The 23,658-nt window shown below is 37.2% G+C and overlaps 1 protein-coding gene across 29 annotated transcripts in view; it reads right to left on the reverse strand.

Annotated features, from left to right (window-relative positions):
- The window catches only part of MECOM (MDS1 and EVI1 complex locus), a 582,493-nt gene that overhangs the window by 285,011 nt on the left and 273,824 nt on the right, over window positions 1–23,658 (reverse strand). For all 29 annotated transcript variants that reach the window (XM_084990172.1, XM_084990166.1, XM_084990169.1 and 26 more), the window contains exon 2: window positions 10,398–10,735. In XM_084990172.1, the coding sequence (XP_084846298.1) occupies window positions 10,398–10,735 (338 nt within the window). The remainder of the gene's footprint in view (window positions 1–10,397; window positions 10,736–23,658) is intronic.

Genomic DNA, 23,658 nt, shown 5'->3' on the forward strand with positions numbered 1-23,658 from the left:
AAATTATCACAACTTTGTAAATCAACTACACTTCAATAAAACTTAAAAAAAAAAAAAAGCTGGGTCCTTGTTTGTCAGCCAAATTCAGATGCTGGGTAACCTTTACTAGGTAATACTAGAATGAAAAAAGTTCATATTGAGTAAGCTCATCTACATGATTTCATAGAAAAGAGGAAGGGGCCTGGATTATGAGGATAGTGTTTAAGAGAGGAAAATCTTTAAGAGCAGCACCTGCTGGGTGTATGAGATATTGAAAGAATAAAAGAGTGTATATAGAAAGGACAATATAAATGGAATTCCCTTTGGTGTTTATGAAAAAGATTTATTCTGTTTTATACTGTCTTGGGGGAGGGGGTTACTGTGCCTTTTTTTATAGTGTCTGCCAAAGTGGAACCAAAGGCACCAGGCTTTATATGGGTTACCCAAAGAAAACATCAAGGCCAAACATCCAAAATGCTTAGATCCAAAATTAAGATTCCAAATGACCATCTAAAGAAAATATAAGAAAGTGTGTGTGTGTGTGTGTGTGTGTGTAAGGTTGTGCAGTGTGAGTTCTAGAGACATTGTTTCTGTGTCAGGTGACATTCTTCAACTGATTTCTTAGGATCAGGTTGAGAGGTATAAATTATTGTCTGTGTCTTGAGTGACATTTAACTGATGGAATAAATTGTGGTCTGAAAGGTGACTGGATAATGCTTAATAGTGTGATAGGGTTTGGATCTAGAAGGAGTCGCTATTGGGAGGAGGCATGAGCAACAATCACAGATGAAAGTTTCAATTGTTCTTAAGCCAACATGTCCTGTTCCTGGCCATGAATGTTCCTCTGAGAAGGTATCTCTGAGATCTTCTCCTTTGGTCATAAGGACTCAGCTCACATTATGGTGTAGAGCTGCTCTGTGAAGGAAACTATTTCTCTGTAATGTTTGCTCACCTTCTATAAGTGTAAGCAAAAGCCCCTTTATAACAAAGGTACTGTGAAACATCTCATGCTGTACTAAAATCTTGTTATATCAAATATGAACTTGAAAGAAATGACAACCTAACAGGTAGCTGCTGATATTAATTTGCTCCAAATACACACCCAAATCCTCTTATATCATGCTTTGTCATAATGATAACTGACAGCTTTTTGCTCTTTGCAATTTTTCTGGCTTAACGATCCTACTAGTTATCGTGTAGAAAATATTCTTTAAAAGCGTACAAAAATTCACCTAACTTCAGCTTCCGCTATATCATGAAAGGCCAAAAGAGGTACCAAAGCAAAAATGAGGAAAGTGTTTATTTACTAAATTTTCAGTAATTGGCTGAAATACTAATTCATTTTTTAAATTCCTGGATGGAATTATGTATAAAGAGAATTACTTGGTCAAAATTATTGAATGATTCTATTGATATAAAAAACTTTGAGAAGATGCTACATTAATAAAATTTTTATTTATTATTCAAATGAAATTGTGTACAAATGCTCTCAGTGTCCCCACTTTTCCATACTACCTACCAAACCAATATTTTAACAAATTCTCTCCATATCATGACACTGAATGAACTAGGGAACAAGGAAGCTGAACCAACTTTTCTCTCCTAAGATAGATTTGAACTAGCTGCTTCTTACTACTGCTCACTGCTTCAAACTTATCCTCAAGGACAAGGCTTAGAGAACAGAATATCCCAATACAGTGGTCCCAACTAAGTGTTCTAGGATAACAAAGCCTTGTAAAGAATCTCTGCCCTGACTGACCAAATCCGGAGCCAGCTGTCACATCTTTTAAAAAAGGGCCGTCTTTCTTGAACATCTCATGTTTTGAACCCACAAGTTTTACTATTGATTTAGCAACGAAAGAGGGAAGAAATAATCATGCAGATGCAGGGGTGAATAAATACGAAAGAAACATTGTGGTCCATTTGGCGGGACTGGAAGAAAATCACCCAATATACTCTCAAATAATGAGTGGCTCACATGCAAATCCTAGGTGATCACCAAGGCAGGTGGAGTAAAACAAAAGACTCTTGATATTTGGGGAAACTTTAAAAATGTTTTATATCAGACTTGCACATATCTTCAACAACATTTTGGAAATATTAGAATAACCTCTAGTAATCAGCAACAAGATACGTGAATAGGCTGAACTTCATCAATATCTTTCACGGAAGAAAGTATAAGGTGACAGAGCAGACGTGGGTGAGGGCAGTGGGATTCTGACCTCTTCACAAAAAAAGAAGGATCCCTCTTGAGCCTAGGTCAAAATGAGGAGTCGCTCATGGTATTTCAGGATACTATTTTTTTTTTAACAACCAGATATTTCATTTCTGCTACGTACTCTGGAAGCACAAGATAACATAAACTGCATATTCTTTTCTTGATTTCATTACATAGTTCTAAGAGAATCCATAACATCTTCTTAGGCCTAATGACAATCATGTGCCAGGTCCTATTAACTAAGGCTCACTTTTTCTCTTGGCATTTTCTCACCTCTTAATTCCTCACGTAAGAAAGCTGAATATCCAAACTATATTTGCCAGCCTTTAGTAATATTGCAAAAACATAATAAATACTTCATAATATAAGGCATTATGATATTATACATTTACTATTAGATTACATGTTTTCTTTCCTAATGGCCTATTAAAGACACCCTTTTGGATAATTGGTAGAATAATAATTCTATGGGAATCAATTCATTTCAGAATTATTAAGGCAAATGTCTTACTTCCTAGTTATCTAGCTTTAAGATACATAACTTGTCAAGCAAACTTGCTTTTTCATCAGCGAATAAACATTTTCTCTGAATTCAATGTCAAACCAAATAAAATTCATTTTTGGCCCAAGCAAACCTAGAGAGAAATAGGTGAGAAATACTGCCACTCAAAGGTACTGGGTACCTATCTCTAAATTCCCAAATTACCCCATTTTTATATATTACCAAACATACTTTATTTGATTGTCAGCCTCCTAACTCTGAACTCAGTTGTTCCGTATCTTGAAAGTATGATGTTGTGGTAGTTGTTGTTTTAGTGGATATTCATGTTTCAGTTAACATATAGATTGCATGTTTCAATGGGTAAGGCATCACTGAAGAACTCAAAATCAAACTTACAAATGTGAGAACTATTTCTTTTAAAATGATATAGGGAGGCACACATTCATTGCAATATCACATTTCAGGATTACATTGCTAGAGTATAATGTATTGTCAAAGCACTGCATCAAAATTATTTAATGAATTTCTGACTCCAGCAAAATCTCTTTCTTCTTTTCCTTCCCATCTATTTAACGGAACATAAGAGAAATTTACTGTCCACTCATGTCATTATTTTTCTATGTCTCAATACGTGTGTGCTTGAGGGAAGAAAAAGAAAAGCCAAGTTCATACCCGGTATTTTCACTGACTGAAGTAATCTGGAGAAATTCTGGGTAAGATAGGTCCGACAGAGGGTTTGGCACCTATTATGTGTACCAGGTACCTAAGAGGTGTACCATCAACTGACTTACATCCACTTGCAGAGTTTTAGGATAGCCAGTGATGAAAACATAGGCAAAGAAAATGTGTTAATGGCAATCAAAGAAACAAAACTTCACTCTCTTTTTCCAATGACGCATTTAAAGACTATTCATATGACATTCAAATTACTCTTTGGCTTTAAAAAAATGTCTGAATCTCTCCTAATTCCTTGTTTTAATAGTTAATTGGGAAGCCATCAGTGCCTCCTTTTCAAATAAACACAGTCATATAATTAGACCATCCTAGAGATAACTAAACTTCTAGGAAACAAGAAGTGGGAGACAGAGCAATAATTTATAAAATTCAATAAAGAAAATATAATTGGCTTTTGCCCTATCTAATGACCCTGGGCTAAATCTTGTTTTAGCCAAGCTTTTGTTGTTACTTTTCACTATTATTAAGCTCTTCTACCAGATGGAAGGCTCTTCAGAAAGCTTTTAACATACAGTGTCATGTTTTACTCTCACAACAGCCCTAATTGGATAGGTTATTATTATCACCCTGTTACACATAAATAAACTGAGAAGCAGTGAATTTAGTCATGTTTCCTGAATCAGTCAACTAGCACACAGAACCCTGAGGAGGATCTGAGCCTGGGAAATCTCCCGCCAGAAGCCTGCTCTCTTCTGCTCTGGTTGTTATCACAGAATGGTCATCTTCAGAGGGAAACGTAAAAGAAAACCTCATCTCAAAACAACAGAATTTTTTAAAATTATTCTTCACTCAATCAGTAACTCTAAAGTTATAAACCTAAGAAAAAAAAATGTTCTATCACTAATTACTTTCAGGTCCTACAGACAATCAAGCACTCCCCGGTCTTTGAAAGTCTTTTCGTTAGACACAAGTCACATGCCTTGCAAGGTGGAAGTTACTGCCAAACTCTAGTATAATCTTTAAAGTTTTTCTTTGTTGAATCAATACTGGTTTGGGGGAAATCATACAATTGATGTTTTTGATGTATACGGTTTACTTAACTGTCTATTTTGGTCTGCAAACCATATTCTCAAAAATATCTTATTTCTCTAAAATGTGAACTGAAATGATTCTCCAAAAGTACCCTTTTTGGGAAATAGATTTACCTTAAAATTATTTAAATAGAGTTCAGAAAGGTGGGTCCTGATTACAATACTATCTTTGAGTTTTTCTCTTTTAAAAACTTTCTTTAAAATGTCTACCAGGAGTTCCCATTGTGGCACAGTGGAAACAAATATGACGAGTATCCATGAGGATGTGGGTTTGATCCCCGGCCTTGCTCAGTAGGTCAGGGATCCGGGGTTGCCACGAGCTGTGGTGTAGGTCACAGAGAGGACTCAGATCCCAACTTACTGTGGTTGTGGTATAGACTGGCAGCTGTAGCTCTGATTTGAAGCTAGCCTGGGAACTTCCAAGTGCCATGGGTGTGGCCCTAAAAAGACAAAAAAAAAAAAAAAGTCTACCATATCTGTTTACTTAATTTCAACTACATAACAACTAATGATATGTGGAAGTTATTATCAGCCCATTAGTCAAATAAAAATGAAAGAACCAATTGATTTTCAGTAGTTTGCCTGGATCTCACAGTAGTGGCAGAGTTAAGACTTTATTCCACATGTCTAAAATCCAGATTCTATGGCTATCATTGATAAGTCTACAAATAACAAATGTTGGAGAGGGCGCGGAGAAAAGGGAACCCTCCTACACTGTTGGTAGGAATGTAAATTGATACAACCACTATGGAAAACAATATGGAGGTTTCTCAGAAAACGAAATACCAAACTACCATATGATCCAGCAATCCCACTCCTGAGCATATATCCTGACCAAAACATTCATTCAAAAAGATATGTGCAGAGTTCCCTTTGTGGCTCAGCAGTAATGAACCGACTAGTATCCATGAGGATGCAGGTTTGATCCCTGACCTCGCTCAGTGGGTTAAGGATCTGGCATTGTCATGAGCTGTAGTATAGGTTAAAGATGTAGCTTGGATCTGGCATCACTGTGGCTCTGGTATAGGTCAGCAGCTACAGCTCCAATTCAATTCTTAGCCTGGGAACTTTCATAAGCCACGAATACGGCCCTAAAAAACAACAACAACAACAACAACAACAAAAAAGGTGTGGTATATATACACAATGGAATATGACTCAGCCATAAAAATGAATGAAGGAATGCCATTTGCAGCAACATGGATACAATTAGAGATTCTTATACTAAGTGAATTAAGTTGGAAAGAGGAAGTGACATCATATAATATCACTTATAAAATATGGCACAAATGAACCTATCTGCAAAACATAAACAGACCCAGGAGCATGGAGAACGGACTTGTGGTTGCCAAGGGGAAGGGGAGGGAGTGGGATAGACTGGGAGTTTCAGGTTAGTAGATGCAAACTATTACATTTAGAGTGGATAAGCAATGAGATTCTGCTGAACAGCACAGGGGACTATATCCAGTCACTTGTGACAGAACATGATGGAAGATTTTATATATATATATATATAGCGAGAGAGAGAGATAGGTCACTTTGCTGTATAGCAGAAATTGACAGAACATTGTAAATCAACATTTTAATTCAAAAAATTTTAAAAAAGGGAGTTTCTGTTTTGGAACTGCAGAAACAAATCTGACTAGTATCTGTGAGGATGTGTGTTCGATCCCTGGCCTTGCTCAGTGGGGTCAGGGATCTGGCATTGCTGTGAGCTGTGGGGTAAGTCGCAGACACAGCTTGGATTCCACATTGCTGTGGCATAAGCCAGTAGCTATAGCTCCAATCCCACCCCTAGCCTGGGAACCTCCATATGCTGGGTGCGGCCCTAAAAAGCCAAAAAAAAAAAAAAAAAAAAAAAAAAAAGTTGAAAACTGAATAAATAAAATCCAGATTCTAGGTTTTTCCATGGACCTACCTCAGCCCTCATCCCTTATAATCTCTTTCAGAGTAACATAATCCTATATACATTCATTCTTTCATTTATTCTTTTATTTTTTCACTCATTCTGTTACTGAACAATTATTAAATATCTGTTCTATGAACTGAATGTATGAGTTACCCCCAAATCCTTTTGTTGGACCCCTAGCTCCAGTGTGACTATATTTGGAGATAGGGCCTTTAACGGGTGATTAAGGTTCAATGAGTTTATAAGGGTACGGCCTTGATCCAATAGGATTAGTGTTCTTATAAGAAGACAGGACACCAGAGCAGCTAAACACCACCCTTTTGCTTCTTCCTCTCCTCTCCTCTCCCTCCCCTCTTTCTCTCTCTCTTTCTTCCTCTCTCTCTCCCTCTCCCCACCCCAGGTATGCAGTTGTGTGTGCATGCACCTAGAAATGGTCATGTGAAGACATAGTAAGACGGCAGCATCTGCAAGCCAGAAAGAGAATCCTCATCAGAAACAAAGTCAGCTGAAACTTTGATCTCATACTTCTAGCCTCTAGAATTGTGAGAAATTGATTTCTTCTATTTAAGCCACCCAGTATATTGTGATAGCAGCCTGAGCTGACTAATCCAGTCTGATTATTTCAGGCAATATGCTTAGCATTAGATAACATCACAGCCACCACAGATAGAACACAATCAAGACATTGCACTTTGAGGGTACAGCTATGTCAGCTCTTAGAAAGTGTCGTTCATTCTATCACGGAAACTAGGCAAATGATTCAGGTGCTGCACAATGCTTTGAGTTCTTTGGTATCTATTTGCCTGATGCTATGGAGGGACAAAACTGAAGCAGTGCTAAATTGTGACTAGAAAAGTCAGGCAGAGATAATGTCATGGAAGAAGAGAACTTGAGAAGTTAATAGAAGCTTGATAAGGATGGAAAGGAAAGGGAGATTTCCCAGGTAGGGAGACCATTGTGTGCAAAAACCAGAGGCTTGATAGAATATAGGATCTATAAATCAGACATGGTTGGTGTGGGAGAGAGTAGAGTCAAAGATGATCCATGTTTTGGCTTGAGCAACTGGACAGATGGTAATGCAATTCATTATACAGGAAATACACAAGGAAGGGAACTTTGTAGGAAAAAAAGAGCAAGGATGGTACTAGAGATGGGAGTGACTTGTTCAATTATGATGGGCTGGGCTTCTGCCAAGGAAACATTTAGTACAGAATCTGATGCATAGTAGGCATTCAAAAATTGTTTGCTGAATCTGGAGTTCCTCTGTTCATGTTTATTTTCTTTGGCTTAAGAGGTTTTTTTCCTCCTTCAAATCATCACTTTTTTTTCTTTTTACAACCACACCTGGGGCATATGGAAGTTCTCAGGCTAGGGGCCAAATCAGAGCTGCAGCTGCCAGACTATACCACAACCATGGCAATGTTGGATCCCAGCTACATCTGCAACCTACCCTGCAGTTCTTGGCAGTGCAGGATCCTTAACCCACTGAGCAAGGCCAGAGATGGAACCCACATCCTCATGGACTCTATGGTGGGTTCTTAACCCACTGAGCTACAATGAGAACTCCCAATGATCATCTTTAAAAATGAATATCAAAGAAAGCCACGCTAGTCAATCACAACTATTTGTCCAACCAAACAGGATGGAAATCAGCTATGGCTGAGAGCAAATATGACACAAGAACAATTTAAAAGAGATGGGAGTAGGTGAGATGCCTGTGAAAGTGCAGATTTTGTGTTAACTAGCGTAAGACTTTTAAAAAAATATATACTGAAGTCAAAAGCTCAACTGTTTCTCCGTGGATAACAATTTTGCCAAAATCATACCCTAAAAAAAGCCCTTTCTGTAGTTTCATTCATAATATATCTAGAGTAGGCGATCCACACTCTCAAAAGCAAGGGCAAACATTAAAAGGGTGAAGAAAACCACTGACTTGACCATCAACTGAAGTCTCAAAGGATAAAGAGGGGATGAGTGATCTCTAGCCAAAGAGTCATGAACTATTTCCAAAGTTACCTTGAACTTCCAGGACTAAAACAATTCACTTTTGACATAACAAAAAGAATTGTTTTACATCTCTCAGAGTAAGTATTTGCCCATGTATATATGGAAGACATTTTACTCCAAGGAGAAAAAAATAATAATTATTTTTAAATTTCCTCTAAATGCAGAACTATCCCCAGGTTCATCCCCAAATCCACAGGTATCCTGTTTAAAGAGGCACAGACCTGCTTTTACCAACCCTGTAATTGCAAAATGATTTCATTACTAAGTCTTGGTTTATTCCAAGCCTTCTGGATAATCTCGAGCAGCACTGCACTTGTTGTTTAACTCTAGAGATTTTGTAATAAAAGTTTAATGAGTTACTTATTAGTAGAATGTTTATAGCCATTATTTTAAGGTGAACAATAATGACGTAAAGTTTGTACGCATTTGGTTTAAAACGTATTCAACTCACATATCAGTTAATGCTACAGTGATTTTTTAAAAATCTCTTATCAATATACATGTCTGGAGGCAATGTAGCTAAACCACAGCTTTACCAGAGCTGTGGCTAAGAACAAAAACTAAGGAAGGATTTCTCACTTGTAATTAATATCAAATCCAGATCTTAACTTCTAGCATTTCAGAATTTGAACAGGAGTTGCTTTTATTACGGCATTTTGAGCAGATTTCATAAGAGGATACATGTAAAGTAAAAGGACAAAAATTTGAAATTAAGTCCTGAAGGCACTGCATATTTATTTCTTTGTAAAAAGCTAACCAGATATTCTATTAATGATCATAAATATTAAGAGGACATACCAAAATAAATCTAGTTTATCCAATTTCTGTCTAACTGAAATACTGTGAAACCAAAGGTCAATCACATCTCCAAAAAACACTTTCCTGCCCGTATAGAAATTGCTTAAAGGTTTTTCAGATATAAACCAGATATTCCAATATTCCAGAAATGATGATGCCGTGATTTAGCAACAAAGTTTTGAAGTTACAAAAGTAAATGGGATATATCACATATACTAAATTTGTACAAAAATTACATCCTCAAAAGAATAACATAGTTATCTGTCCTTACTGAAATAATGTTTATTTAGATTTTGTAATGACACTATAACTTCCCACTCTGACATATTTCCAGGTAGGTTCTGTGAAAAGAAGAGCTGAAACTAGCAGCTGATTTTCTATTGCTTTTTGCTGCCATTTTTTATGCATGAACTACTCATTAAATCAATCTGAATGTAAAGAATCATCACAGGATTCAGTACAGAACACAAATTCTGGAAACACGTAGAATCAGGAATGTCGCAAAAGGGGCAAAATAGGACACAGAGCAAATAAACATGTAGAATGAAAGTAAAATCAAATTAACCCAAAGCCACAAAACGGAGAAAACAAACGTTTCCTCCTGCCTTCCAAGCTCCCCTCCAAAAGAAAAGATAAAATACCAGAGTTGCCGTCGTGGCTCAGTGGTTAATGAACCGGACTAGCATCCATGAGGATATGGGTTCAATCCCCGGCCTCACTCAGTGGGTTAAGGATCCAAAGTTGCTGTGAGCTGTGGTATAGGCCGGCGGCTACAGCTCTGATTTGACCCTTAGCCTGGGAACCTCCATATGCCACAGGTGAGGCCCTAAAAACACAATAGACCAAAAAAAGAAAAAAAAAGAAAGAAAAGATAAAATACCATAAACATGTCATATAGCAACTTTTGTTTGATTCGGCCACATATCGTCGGGGTGGTCATATACAATGTTTCCAAATATTAATTCAAAAAATATTTATTTTCTTTAGTATGTTTTCAAGATACCATTCTTTGACCATTCTTTTTATAATGCCACATCTTTAAGCAAGTCTTTGGTCTTAATAAGCAGTGAAATTGTAAGGGAGGTTCATCCTTAAAATCTATTTGAAAACATTTTGCAGCAAATGGAATTTGCTTGTTTTAGGGATATCTTAAAAAAGTAATCGCTTTTTTAGACAGCTTAATATAGATAAATGTGTTAACTCAAAATATATTCTTACCTCCCATCCATAGCTGGGATCTTTCAGGTTTGACCTCTGCTCTCCCACATAAGGCCCAAATTTTTCACCTGCTTCAATTTTCCTTTTGGTCCATATTCCAAGCCCTGCTCCAGGCATATTTGACTCTCGAAGCTCAAACTCAGCAGGGATGGGGATATCATCAGGGATGTAGATGGGGGCTTTGTAAGGAGAGCCCTCCTTCGGAGTGAATGCTTCGCTGGATGTGGCTGGAGAGCATGGCTCTTGAATATTGAGGGAGAGAGTGCTGGTTACTCCATCTGCATCTGGCATTTCTTCCACAGGAATTTCAGGGTAGCTGCCATATACACACTCATTACCTGTGAATAAATAATAACTTCGTAAATTCCTACTAATATAGAAAAGAAAATTCCACAGCTCAATATTCACCTTATAATGCTGTTGCTCTTCTAAGACAAAAATAGGAAAGACCCTTGTTGACATATGCCTACATTAAAATCTCTTGTCAGTCACAGATGAAGGAGGAGGGAGGGATTATTGCCTCTTCAGTTTATCTGTGGTGAATCCATAAATCAAATGAGATAATCTGTAACTGTCAGTACACCCATGCGTCAGCTCAATCTATTACCCAGCTGGGAAACAATCAGCCATTTAATTATTATTTTGAATAAAGTAAAGATAAGTAAACCTAGGGTACTTCTACAACCCTGCAAGCCATCCCAAATGGAGCTGATAGCATTATATAATGTCTTGGAAAGTTATATCGTGCAATGGTATCTTGGACTAAATTGTAGGAGAGTCATCAAAGATTCCAAAGTCTGCCATGTGCAACAAGGCTTAAATTCTTATGGCAGGATTATTTATTGGAATATTAATTGATGTTTGTTCTTTCTCTATTTTTCCTTTCTCATTTCAAACACATTGGTCAAACCCTTGGTATTTCCATGCCTCAGTAACTTATGCAGAGCAGAGTTAAAGTTAGTTGTTGCTGGTGATTCCTCTGGAAACTTGTAAAAACTAAAATCACTGAAGAAATTAGGTTAGTTTTCCCAAAGGGAAAAAAAGAGAAGACAGTGTCTTGGGGTGCACCAAAAAGAGAGTGAATGTCCTCCAGACTGAGAAATGGTAGAGATCAGAGGGCCTTGCCTGGAGCAGTGCCCTGGGGGAGATGCAGGGTAGAGTAACTAGGATTCTGGACACTCAACACTGGAGCTCAAGGGGCTCCTCAGAGCAACACAACCCCCATGCCTGAAGTAACTGACAGTACCATATCAGCCTTAAGATCTTTATGCAACTCAAGGGTGGGGAAAAGCACAAAGAATAATGACTGAGCTTAAATTTCCCACCCATTGAAGGGGATTTCAGTTATCTTAAAGCAAATAAACACATTTCTCCACTAGGATTATGGACGGAGGGACATACCTAATTTGCTCAAATTGTAGACCTTCAAAGGGGAGAACTAAGAAAAACAGATTAAAATTATAAGACAGATTTCAATCAGAGCCATCCAAAGGTAAATGAGTTACCTTATGTTTCCTAGCATAGGGGCTCTAATATAACCTAGAAAGCCATGAATTAAGGATGATACAGAAGAATTTTAACTTTAGGTTGATGACTAGACTAGAGGACTTTTAAGATCTTACCAACTCTATAGTTCTACAAATTATTAAAATCTTCCAAGATAGTTTATCAGGCTAGAGCATAAAAAACCCGAGTTCTACTCCCAATTCCTTCTCTGATTCATTTTGGCATAATTAAGCATAATACTTATTAACAACTGTCCATCAGGTACTGACTCCTCTTAAATTTCTGTGAAGTATAAAGTAATTGTTCATACAAAAGTATCTTTCTAATGAAGTGCTTGGTTCTTAATTCAAATAATAATATAATGCCATTTAAATGAAGCACAGAACCAAGCTCAGAACACAACCTTACTCCTATGAGACATGTGATCTCAACTCAACAAGCTCATTATCATTCCAGTTTAGCATGTCCAAAACCTTGCACAGCGTCATCCATTCTCAAATTGACTCCCCTACCCACTACTCCATTTCCACTAAAAATAATATTTTCCCCTAATTATCCATGTTCAAGTTTCAAAAATAACATGGATATTTTCTCTCCTTCATCTTCAATCTATTGTCATTAAATGCTGTCCATTCTTCTTGCAAGATTTTAACTTCATCTTATTCTTACGATCCGTGTTTTTATTCCTGAATTTTTTAACAGTCCTCTAAATGGGTCTCCAGACCTCCAGCTTCCTTCCAGTATCCCTCAACTCTGAGCCTGTACGGTGCTCTTCAAACTATCTTCTGAGCATATCAGCTTTCCTATGCAGTAGTCTCCAATAATTCCTAGTGTTCCCAGGTAACTTGTGAATGAAATCTTCCCCATTTTGAAACCATTTTCCCTTTCCTCTTAATCTCAACACTCCTCAGTAGGAGCCCCCAGGCCAGAATAAATTTACTCTGGTCTTCCGAGTTCAGAAAGCATTTCTTCTGTGGTTCTTCTCACCCAATCACCCTATCTCTGCCCCTCTGACCATCCAACTTCTAGTCATTCTCCATGTCAACTTCCAACTTACCTCCTTGTCATCCCATTTAATCTAAGTATCTCCCTTCTTTCAACTCTTACATAACTTCGCCCTTCAGTCTGATTAAATACTTCTCCAAATTACTACTTAGAGTTTAATATGAATGTTCCTTTTATTTCAAACTAAGAAATAAGCCCTTAAAGGGGAGACTCGGGATTCACATGTCTTAGAAATTCTCCAAATGATCTGAATAAAAGTGCTTAAAAAAATACTTGTAAGATATATAATTTTATTGAACTATTAAGCCAAATCAATATTTTTCTACCAACTATAGGAAATTATTTTGATCCTAAAAAGCACTTTTAAACCCATAGAAATGGAATGCCATGGATTATAAATTTTTCTCCAAACCCAACACCAAAAGAAACAATTTTAATAATGCCCCAAAGAAACATTATCAGAGGAATACACTTAAGGATCCAAATACTCTTGATTCAGGAAGATTTTGCACTGCTACCTAAGAGCCAAAAATTCACTAGCACTTTTGATACAGCTAAAAATAGATAAAAACATCTTTCTAGAAATGCAACATTTAACTACCGCAAATGTAGACTTACTCTGCAGATTTTTAAAGGGATTTAACACTCATTGCAAAGATTTTGGGGTTTTTTGAGAAATACTAAAAATTGGAAGATATTATGTAATCTATAGGCTTATCCATTTAAGCAGCAGGAAACAAAAATGCATCAAAATGACTAGAACTATTTCCTCCAGTAATTAGCCATTAAAGGTCAGTAAAATCTCCCCTATTTCCTCAAAGGGTTAAATCTGTCATATTGTCAGTTTCATCAAAGTGATCTCAAACCTTAAAAAAGGATAGATACAAACCCATCTGGGCCCTTCCACTAGCATAGCTAACCCCATGACCTTTGAGTTACCCACAAACTTTCCCAATGCATAATTTTTAAATGAGTGAGTTTGGATTTCAATTCCTGTGAAGACAAAATACACACATGCCCAGGCTCATGCACAAAAGAATTTAGATTTTAAACCTGAATGCAATTCTGGTTATAATAGCAAAAATATTCCGATTAAAACTGAAGAACAGCTTATACAGACAAGCAAATCCAGGAGAAAGACTTATGGTCCTATTCATCCATGTGCAGGCATTAAGTATATATGCAAACCCAGGCAATTTGTTTCTAAGCCACTGTTAATATACTATTATCTGAGTTAAATATAAGAAGGGCTGTGGAAATACAAAACTGCTGAGTTTTACATATCAAAACATGCAACAATATTTCAGTGTAATCTAGCATTATAAAATTTTCAACAGCAAATGCAATTTATCATGCTGCATTGAGTATTTGCATAAACCAAAGTAAACTAATGTTTCCATGTACATTACTCAAGAACTATTCAAAAAGCCACTAAAACATTTCATCTAAATGACAAACTACCTCAATTATCACATCTCCATTAAATCTCTGTTATTGGGAGGAAATTGGTAGATCTTTTTCCTGAGTTATAACTATAGTTAATTAAACCATTGCTCAGATATCATATTGACAGATGGGGCACGTTTACAATAGGTAAGTATCAGGTAAGAAGTATATCAGTGCTCCCATAAAGATAAATAACCCTTGTAACTTCTGGGAGCTGAACTGCCTGCTACTGGAATTTGCTTCATGTATCCTTTAGGTGTGTCATTAACTGAATGAGGACAGAAAGGCAGGCTTATTGTTGGATTTGAGGCAAATGACTTGGGAAATGCTCTTGGAAACCAGCCTCTTCAGTGCAATATACCCAGAGACCAAGCAAAAGGCCACACAGTTTATATTTATTTTCTATGACTCTGAATAACTAACAAACGGTTTCCACTTGAGGTGAGATGTATTTTGAAAACATATCAGAATCTGCAAAGAGGAAATTGCAGAAATGATACTGATAATAATAACTTCCACAGATGTATCTATATTTTCTCACAATCCAGTGAGAAAACTATGGTGAAAAAAATAACCTTCCATTTTGCAGATGTGTAACCTGATACTCAAGGATGCTAACCAGTATATCCAAAATCAGCTGAAACTAGAATACAGGTGTTTAAAGTCAATCCTCCCTTTAACTCTTAGGCAATTTGCTTTTTTTTTTTTTCTTTAAAGATATATTTCAAAGTTGTTGTTGTTGTTTCAAAATTGTGGCCCTACTATGTGAGTGGTGTGATTTTTTTTTTTTCACTTCAAGAACATTTCCTTATGTTTTAAAAATACTAAACAATATTCAATTGCTGCATAATATTCCATAATGTAAATCCACGAAACGTAAATAGTATTTATTTGTTGCTTCTAATTTTCTGATACCATAAATACCACTGAATGAACATTCTTTCATATAAATATTTATGTTCATTCATTTAATTTCCTTAGGTTAGATTCTTGTAAGAAAGCTTTGTGAGTATTGACAGATTGCTTCTCAGTGCTATATACCAATTTATAATCCTAGCAACCAGACTGGCATTTATTATTATGTGTTTTAATTTAGTAATACAGTGGAAAAGACTGCATATTTATTGTTGCTTTAATTCACACAGTGACTACTTGGACTAAATATTTTTATTTGTCATTCCTCCTTCTCTTTTGCAAATTATTCATTGTTTTTGTCCAATTTTAATTGGGCTTTTATTGGTCTATCTTATTAATCATAAAGACATGAGCCCTTTGATACAGTTTTTTGCTACTCACCCCAGTAGAACATTTATCATTTGGTTTCTTAATGGGGTTTTTGTCCTATAAAATTTTTAACTTGTATGGAATCAAGTCTATTTTTCCTTTGTGATTTTTACATTTTTCTTAGAGTCCTTACCCATCCTAAAGAGGAAAAAAAATAAAAAAAGATTCTTTTGTATTTTCTTTGAGTTTCATAGTTGCTTTTCTACCAACCTTGGATTACCAATGATTTACTGCTGAGTGAAAAGCAGAGAAAAATGATTTCATTTATTTGAGCTCCTGTGAACGGCAGGCTAGAAAAAAAAATGCCATTTCACTCATAATTCTTTGGTTCTTATTTGCAAGGCTGGCCTAAAATGCCTTCTCTTTTTGTGGGTTTTATATAACTCACCATTTGTTTCACTTGGCCTCTCTGCCTAGTTTAACTGCAAATCTTCTGGGCAGATGCCATTCAAAATTCTGAGTTTCACCACTAATGGCATTCAGTACCGGTCATAATACTTATCACTCAGCATTATCATTAGTGATACTAACAGAAATAATTTTTCTCTCTACTCTTCTTCACATGAGTTCATTGATAGAAAATATTTAGCAACTAGAGTTTAATGTTAACATTAAAAGCATACATACACAGTTTGACTCTAAGACAAATTTCCATAGACATTAAAGAAATCCGTTCTATATACTCAGCTGTACACACAGACGCATATAATAGACACATCCGTGTGCATTTGAAGTGTGTGTGCGTGTGTGTGTGTAATAGCTTACTAATCTTAAAAATAGGCTGAGACAGAAACATGGTTTGAAATCTCAGGCAGACCGGTTGAGATCATAACTACATGAAACAACTGCCAGGAGGAGACCAGCAAGGGAATTGAACAGATTAGGTAACTCAGAAATTTAGACATTTCCCCCCATTATGTTCCTCATTGCAGTTTTGTAATAAAAACATGAGCAAACTTCAAAGGAAACACTGTAGTAAAGGTTAATTGCTACTAAAGAAGAGGGTGGGCCCAAGCGCGGGTACTTTGTGCCCAACTTGCGAGCAGACAGGAAGGATTACACGTGGCTGAGAGCGGGGATGCGTGCCCAGCTCCGCGAGCAGGGGAGGTGCTGCCAAACCTCAGCCCCACCAGGGACCTCCTGGTAGGACATGAGCGCAGGAACATGAGTCTGTGAGTCGATGCCTGCTAACGGGGGCGGTGGGGGGGGAGACACACATCAATTTCCTTCCAAAATTCAAACCGGACATGCTCTTCTTCCCTTGTTAGGACAATTCCAGAGCGGTGACCGCTCGCCTGCTTGCCAGAAAGCGAGGACCTCTCCAGCCAGCTCTTCTGTACCAGCAGCACAGCCAATCCAGGCGCGCCAGGCTGGGGGAAAGGGTGGAGCCCGAGTAAGGCCAGATGCACAAAAAGAACAAAGAAGGCGGCTGCGAACGGGCCAGTAGAATATTCTGTGAGAATGGCCCCAAGACAGTGAAATTTCAGATCCCAACGAAAGGAAGAAAGGAAGCTAGTAAACGTAAGGAAAATGAATTTCCAGAAAATTGACTTAAAATAGCTTCAAAGGACAGTAGTCAGGGTCCACAGGTACAGGCTGAGAAAATAGAGGCATCTAACAGAATGGAAGCTGCTGATGGATATGGTCTTCAGAAAGTGCTGCCTCTGGGTAGGGATGAGAAGAAAATAGACCACCATAGAATCTGTTGACACTGGACTGCTTTTGTAGAATGCATGTCTCTAGAGACCATTATTTTTGTGAAATAATCTATCAACAGGTCTTGGTACATGGAATTTTTTTAATGGCCTACTAAGCTTCCTTGCACCTCTAGTATTTGCTACTTCCTTGTACCAGAGCATTCCATTTCTTCCTTATGGAACTTTCCCCCCCAGTGTTTCCTAAAAATACTTTATTTATGGACTGTCAAAAAGACCTAAAAGTGTGGAAGTGTTGGGAGGCAAGTGAAGAAGATGGCAAAAAATACCACATGAGCTGGAAGTAAAAGACCAAATCAGTGAGAAAACATTTATCTTTCTTGTAGGATGGTGGCATACCTCTTGCTTGTTCTGGGACTTTTAAGTCTGGTTAAGAGTTTCTTTACTCTCCTAGGAATTTCACAGACCTTTCACTAAACAAGTATGGTTTGTGAATTACACTGGTAGCTTCTAAACTCTTATGAAATGGGTTTGGCCATTTCCAAAAGTTCCTCTTCAGAGATGGAACTAAGCTTTTTAAAAGGGGTTATGGAAAGAAACTGCCAGAAAATTCATAGTTGAGGTACCAGTAAAGCCCTTTGGTATCTACTTACAGATCTATAACAGCTAAAATAAAGACATTAAAGCTCCGTGAGTACTAGTCCAAGGAAAAACATGACCTGGTTAATGTTTGGCTTATTCTGTTGTTAAGGGAGACGCGATCGCCAATACCCACTGGAATGACCAGCTAAGAACAGACTTATCACATATCAGATACTGTTTCTTTTACATTATAACTATGTGCCTCGACTCTTTTAGCAAGACAAATTTTCAAGAGACTTTTGGCAACCTTTGACCTGATGGCTTTTCTCATAAGCTTTTTATATCCCCAAAGTGATTTTCCTTCATTTTCATTTAGAGTAAAATAGAAATGCCCTGAAATTAGGTCGCAGCAGACTGGGTGGTTACTCCTCAGGCAGTCTGAAATGACCAGAGTACAGCCTTTCAGTATTCAAGCCATATCTACAGTAATTATTTGCCAGCGTATCTAAAAGAAGGCAGGCATTTCCTGTTGCACACAAATGGGACACTCTTATCTAAATTACTGTTTAAACAGGTATTTAAGAAAAGACTATCACAGGCAGGAATTTACTGATGACGGAACACATTAGTTTAGGGCTGGACACATTAGTTGAGGACTAACCATTGTCAGGAAAGGAAGCATATCAGCATCAGGAAGGTATAGGGAATATTTTATAACTCCCATATGGGTCAAGTTGGGGGACTGTAAACTATGCCATTTGCACTCAGGAAAAGCAGGAGTGGCACTACCCTGACATGGAGGTCTGGATTCAGCAATATGTCTCCACTGCCCAGAGTAACCTTGAGAGCTAGAGCTTGAGAGTCACAGCTTTTGGGGATCTCTGTTTCCCTGTCCATAAAACAAACACATGGGACAAGTTCAGCTCCAGGTCTGTGCCACTCAAGCAATCTCAGTTCTACATAAGGAACACCAATGGATGGTCAAAGCTTGGTGTACCAGAAGCTTATAAAATATATTTCCTGGAAAGGCACTTTGAAAATTGGTTTGGTCTCTCCCAACGTAAGCTAGGAGAGGCTGTACTCTGAGCTGCCTAACTTTGTTTTAACCAGTGAAACTGGAATTTATTCCCAGTAGAGGCTTATAAAACTGGGCTGTTATTCTCACATTAAGTAGACTGCCCTCTGGTGAGGACTGTGGTTTACGTGTGGGCAGAACGTGTGGTTTACTACCTCTAATTTGTTTATGTTGTTGATGGTGGTTTCAGAGGAAAGCTGCAGCCCTTCGCATGCTAAAGAGTGACCTGATTTGCTGCCTTAAAAAAAAAAAAAAGTCTTAAAGGTGGAGAGGGGAACATGAGAGTGCATTAATGTGCCATTGCTAATGAAGGAGCAACTGGGATCCCTTGGACCACAGCTCTGCTTCATTCAGCTCTGCATGTGAAATGAAAGCCCCAACTTGTTTATTATAATGACCTAAGTGTGGCTTGGTGACTTTTGCCAGAGATCCTTTTGCCTCCAAAGCAGAGAGCAAAACTCAGGAGCTACAAGTTAAAGCAAGGAGGGGGAAAGTGTGTTTTATAGCAAGGAAACTGAATTATAATATAAACTGGATAAAAATATTCAGAACAACCCCCCCAAAGATGAAGATCAAAAAGTAAATGAGATTGTCCTCCACTTTCTCCCACATAATAAACAAAGATAGGTACACAGGAGAGTGGAATAAACAGTGTAAATGTAAGATCTAATTCATTCTCATGGCTGACTTGATGCAGACCCTTCTCTACTGCTACAAAACAGAAGAACTTTCTTATAGCCAGGAGTCCTACTTAAAGAAAAGAAAATAATTATGCATATCTGGCAGAAGAGGGAGTTGTAGCAATGACTTGCTGATAAAAAGGAATGTGAACAAGCAAGAGAACACTAACCTAACCACACTCTTAGTTTGATAAGGAACAGAGAGTGGCCAGAACAATGAAATGTTGTTAGTCTCAAAATTAGGTTTTATTTGAAAATGAACACTGGTTCTTGTTCTCACAAAGCTTGGTAACAAAGACAACAATGACTTCTGATCTTAAAGTGATTCTGTGGGGAAATTTCTTTGATTTGACTGATTTCAGCCTGGACTCTGGACCCATTGCAAATATAGTATCTTCAGTGTAAAATAAGTTTAGATGGTTCCAAGGAATGCAATTTTCTGCCCCCATTTCCAGCTCTGAAGGCCCCCATATTGAGTTTCCCAACACTACATCATATTAAACGTAAAATCATTCAAAACCATGGGGAGGGATGGAATGTCATTGAAAAACATAAAGGAAGGGTTTTTTTAATTTGAGAAAACATTATACACTTTGATAAAAAAATGTTTTCCAAAAAATATGAACAGATGTGCCATGCATATGTGTATACATACACTAAATAGCACTTATGATCTGAGAGGGGGTAATTTCAACATTGCTAAGTGGTAACACAAGCTAGGTATTTAAGGGAATGCTATAATATGACAACTTCATAGACTACCAAACTATGTATGGTCTCTGGAAATTGTCATTATCAACATGTACAATAACTAGTAGCATTAGGTGGTCTGTACAGTATCCTTCATGTCTAATTGAGTCACACAGTCTAAGACACTTGACGGGCCCCAGGCGCTGCCTCCTAATGAGAAGTGACTTTTAAAGAAAGGCATTCAGGACCTCTTCTATATAAATTACTATCGTTTGCAGCAAGAGAGGATTATAAATGTTTGCTGGCAAAAATTAAATTTATTTACAAACTGGGTCTAATTTATTTATGGCTCCAGTACAATCGGCTTTTGTCGAAATATTTATGTTATCTGTACTTCTGCCTCACTAAACTCTACCACAATCATAAACACCGTTGAAAAATTATTTGCAGTTAGCAGGATTTAAACTACCCATTATATCACCAGCTAGTGCCAGTAAACTTTTGCACTGGTTGATAAAGTTTCCTCTGTGGAATAAATATACATTTGACTTTCAAAATCTTTGGTGGGCTCCTTATGATGAAAGTGAAGGATTAAACAGATGTCCCAGACTTTACCAGTTTTGTGTGCCTGCTTCAGTTGCACACTCCAATTGAAATTTGGTGGATAGATAGACTACCAAAGTGCCTAGCTTTAAGTTCTTTCCAAGCATTAAAAGAGGAATTAGACAACTGAAGTGTTGGGGCGGTAGTCTTTGCCCAATATGCGACTTTGCAGACTTACTCATTTCCCCACTTCAAAACACTGATTTGGCACCATGTAGTACTGGGAACTGTGCACATTGCTATGGCTAGGTATGGACTTGAGTAAGATCAAATTTCTGCCCTCAGGAAGCTTAAGTAGTGAAGACAGAGATGGCAACCGGTATATGACAATGAAATAAAATAAGATCTAAGAGGAGGTTAAGAAAAATGATGACTGTTAAGAGTTGAATATAAGTAACTGCAATTGGCCATGGCAGTCTTCCAGAAGTAGGTGAAATGGGTGAAGGGGGTCAAGAGTTACAAACTTCCAGCTATAAAATAAATGTCATGACACTGTAATGTACATCATGATGACCACAATTAACAATACTGTCTGCATATCTGAAAGTTGCTGAGAGGAAATCTCAAAATTTCTCATCACACACAAAAAATATGTAACTATGTATGGTGAAAATGTTAACTAAACTTATTGTGGTAATCATTTTGCAATATGCAAATATGCAAACAGCAAATTAACTGAAACTGACATAATGTTATATGTCAATTATACCTCAATTTAAAGAATGGAAAAAAAACATGGATAAATCTCATTTCAATTCTTGGTGGAAAGGCAGTTGGCATTCACATTTCTTTCTGAGTGTCACCAAACTCTTCACAATAATGTAAGGATCAAAATAGGAATGATTTACTCTCACTGCTTCTAAATAACTCATAAAATGACGAAACCTACAGGTTCTAAAACAGCATTGCCCACATTCCCATTACAAAATAAGCCAAGAGAAAACCACACGGAGAAGTGGATGGTTTCCCGGTCATGTAACTAGTTAAAATGTATTTCTACTTGGTCTACTTCAATGAAAAAAAAGACTGAGCATTTTACTATGAACCAGGTGGGACTGCTGTGACGCCACTGAAACTCCCACCAGCCTATAAATGGCTGAAACCACAACATTTATCTTCCAGTTTGAATTGGAAGTTGTGCCAGACAGACCAGAGATAGTTCTGGGTGACCTCAGAACAGTGCTGTATTCAGAGGGAAGACTGTCAGATCATCGTGGAGCCTCCAATCTAAAGCAAGTGTTGTCAGAGAAAATGGCAGTACTACAATTTTCTGGTGTCCCACACTGCTCAACAGATGATGGGCCTTTCCCAAATAATATCCACATATGCTATGATGGTCAAATAACCAAAAGCAAAAGTAGCAAAATAAATTTTAAAAGCTGTGTTTACAAGGTGAAAAAAAAAATCTCAAAAAATAATCTATTTATTGATCAAGGTGCTTTGTGAAAAAGGAATACTGGAGTTCCCATCATGGCTCAGTGGTAATGAACCCTACTAGTATCCACAAGGACATGGGTTCAATCCCTGGCCTTGCTCAGTGGGTTAAGGATCCAGCATTGCTGTGAGCTACAATGTAGGTTGCAGACATGGCTAGGATCCCACATTGCTGTGGCTGTGACAAAAGCCAGCAGCTACAGCTCTGATTTGACCCCTAACCTGGAAGCTTCCGTATGTTTCAGGTGTGGTCTTAAAAAACAAAACAAAACAAAACAAAAATTATTATTGTTATTTTTTATTGTTATTTCTTAGTGTAGACAAAACATATTGTACTGCCTGTTTATGTTGACATTGTATAAAATGACTTACTTAGATGCTGGTATTACCGTCCAGAATAAGCAAAATCTATTCTTTTTTTGCTGATCATTTTACAGATTTATTCCAATAAATCTTCTTTAGCAACTTGCTTTTTAAATAAGTTATAGCTATTAAATATATCAAGTAGTTGAGTTATTACATTTGGTTAAGTTAAATAAAATCTTTTGGCATCATATTGCTTAATTGAATAATTGATTGAAATTATCCATTTTTCACAGCATTGTAGAATCTCAGAGCTAAAGAAGAAGCCAGAAAATTATCAGTTTGCTCATCTCAACATCTAAAATGCTTGTTGCTTCAAATATACTGTGGATCAATCCATGTAAGTATATATAAACTATGACCACTTAAGAGGAAAAATTGGAAATGTTATAATTCTATCAAAAGTATATGATGTCGAGAAAATCCACTAGGGGCAGGAGAGATACCTGAAACACATAAAATAATTATGCAGTAACTTAGCAAGCTTTGTGCTCTTTTTATTTTTATTGTTTTTGTTGCTATCATTGCTATATTACTGTACAACTTTTTAATACTCATCACCACTAATAAATCTTATCGACTATGATCCAACACATGCTGCAAACGGTTAATCATTTAGTCAACAAGACTTTTATATGCAAAGCACCGTGGAGGGGGTCACAAAAAAGAATAAAGTGAAATTGCTGCTTTCAAAGGACTTACACTCTAGTGAGGGAGATAAGACAAATGCCCAGGAAGAATTAACTTGTCTAATATAAAGCTGCACTGAAAAGAGTCGAGTGAATGGTACAGAAAACAAGAACTAGAGTAATCAACACTAAAAATGATTTTCCTCTCTTTTAAGAGAAAACTTCAGTGGAAGATGGCTAAAAATTCTACCTGTGATGAAGACAGATAATCGAGAGGATTGTGAAACGAGGTTATAGACTGCGGCTGAG

The sequence above is a fragment of the Sus scrofa genome, chromosome 13 (assembly GCF_054392235.1).
Source record: "Sus scrofa isolate SSC_HxYL_T2T_F1_AM1 chromosome 13, Sscrofa_HxYL_maternal_Yorkshire_Landrace_v2.0, whole genome shotgun sequence".
NCBI classification, from domain to species: domain Eukaryota; kingdom Metazoa; phylum Chordata; class Mammalia; order Artiodactyla; family Suidae; genus Sus; species Sus scrofa.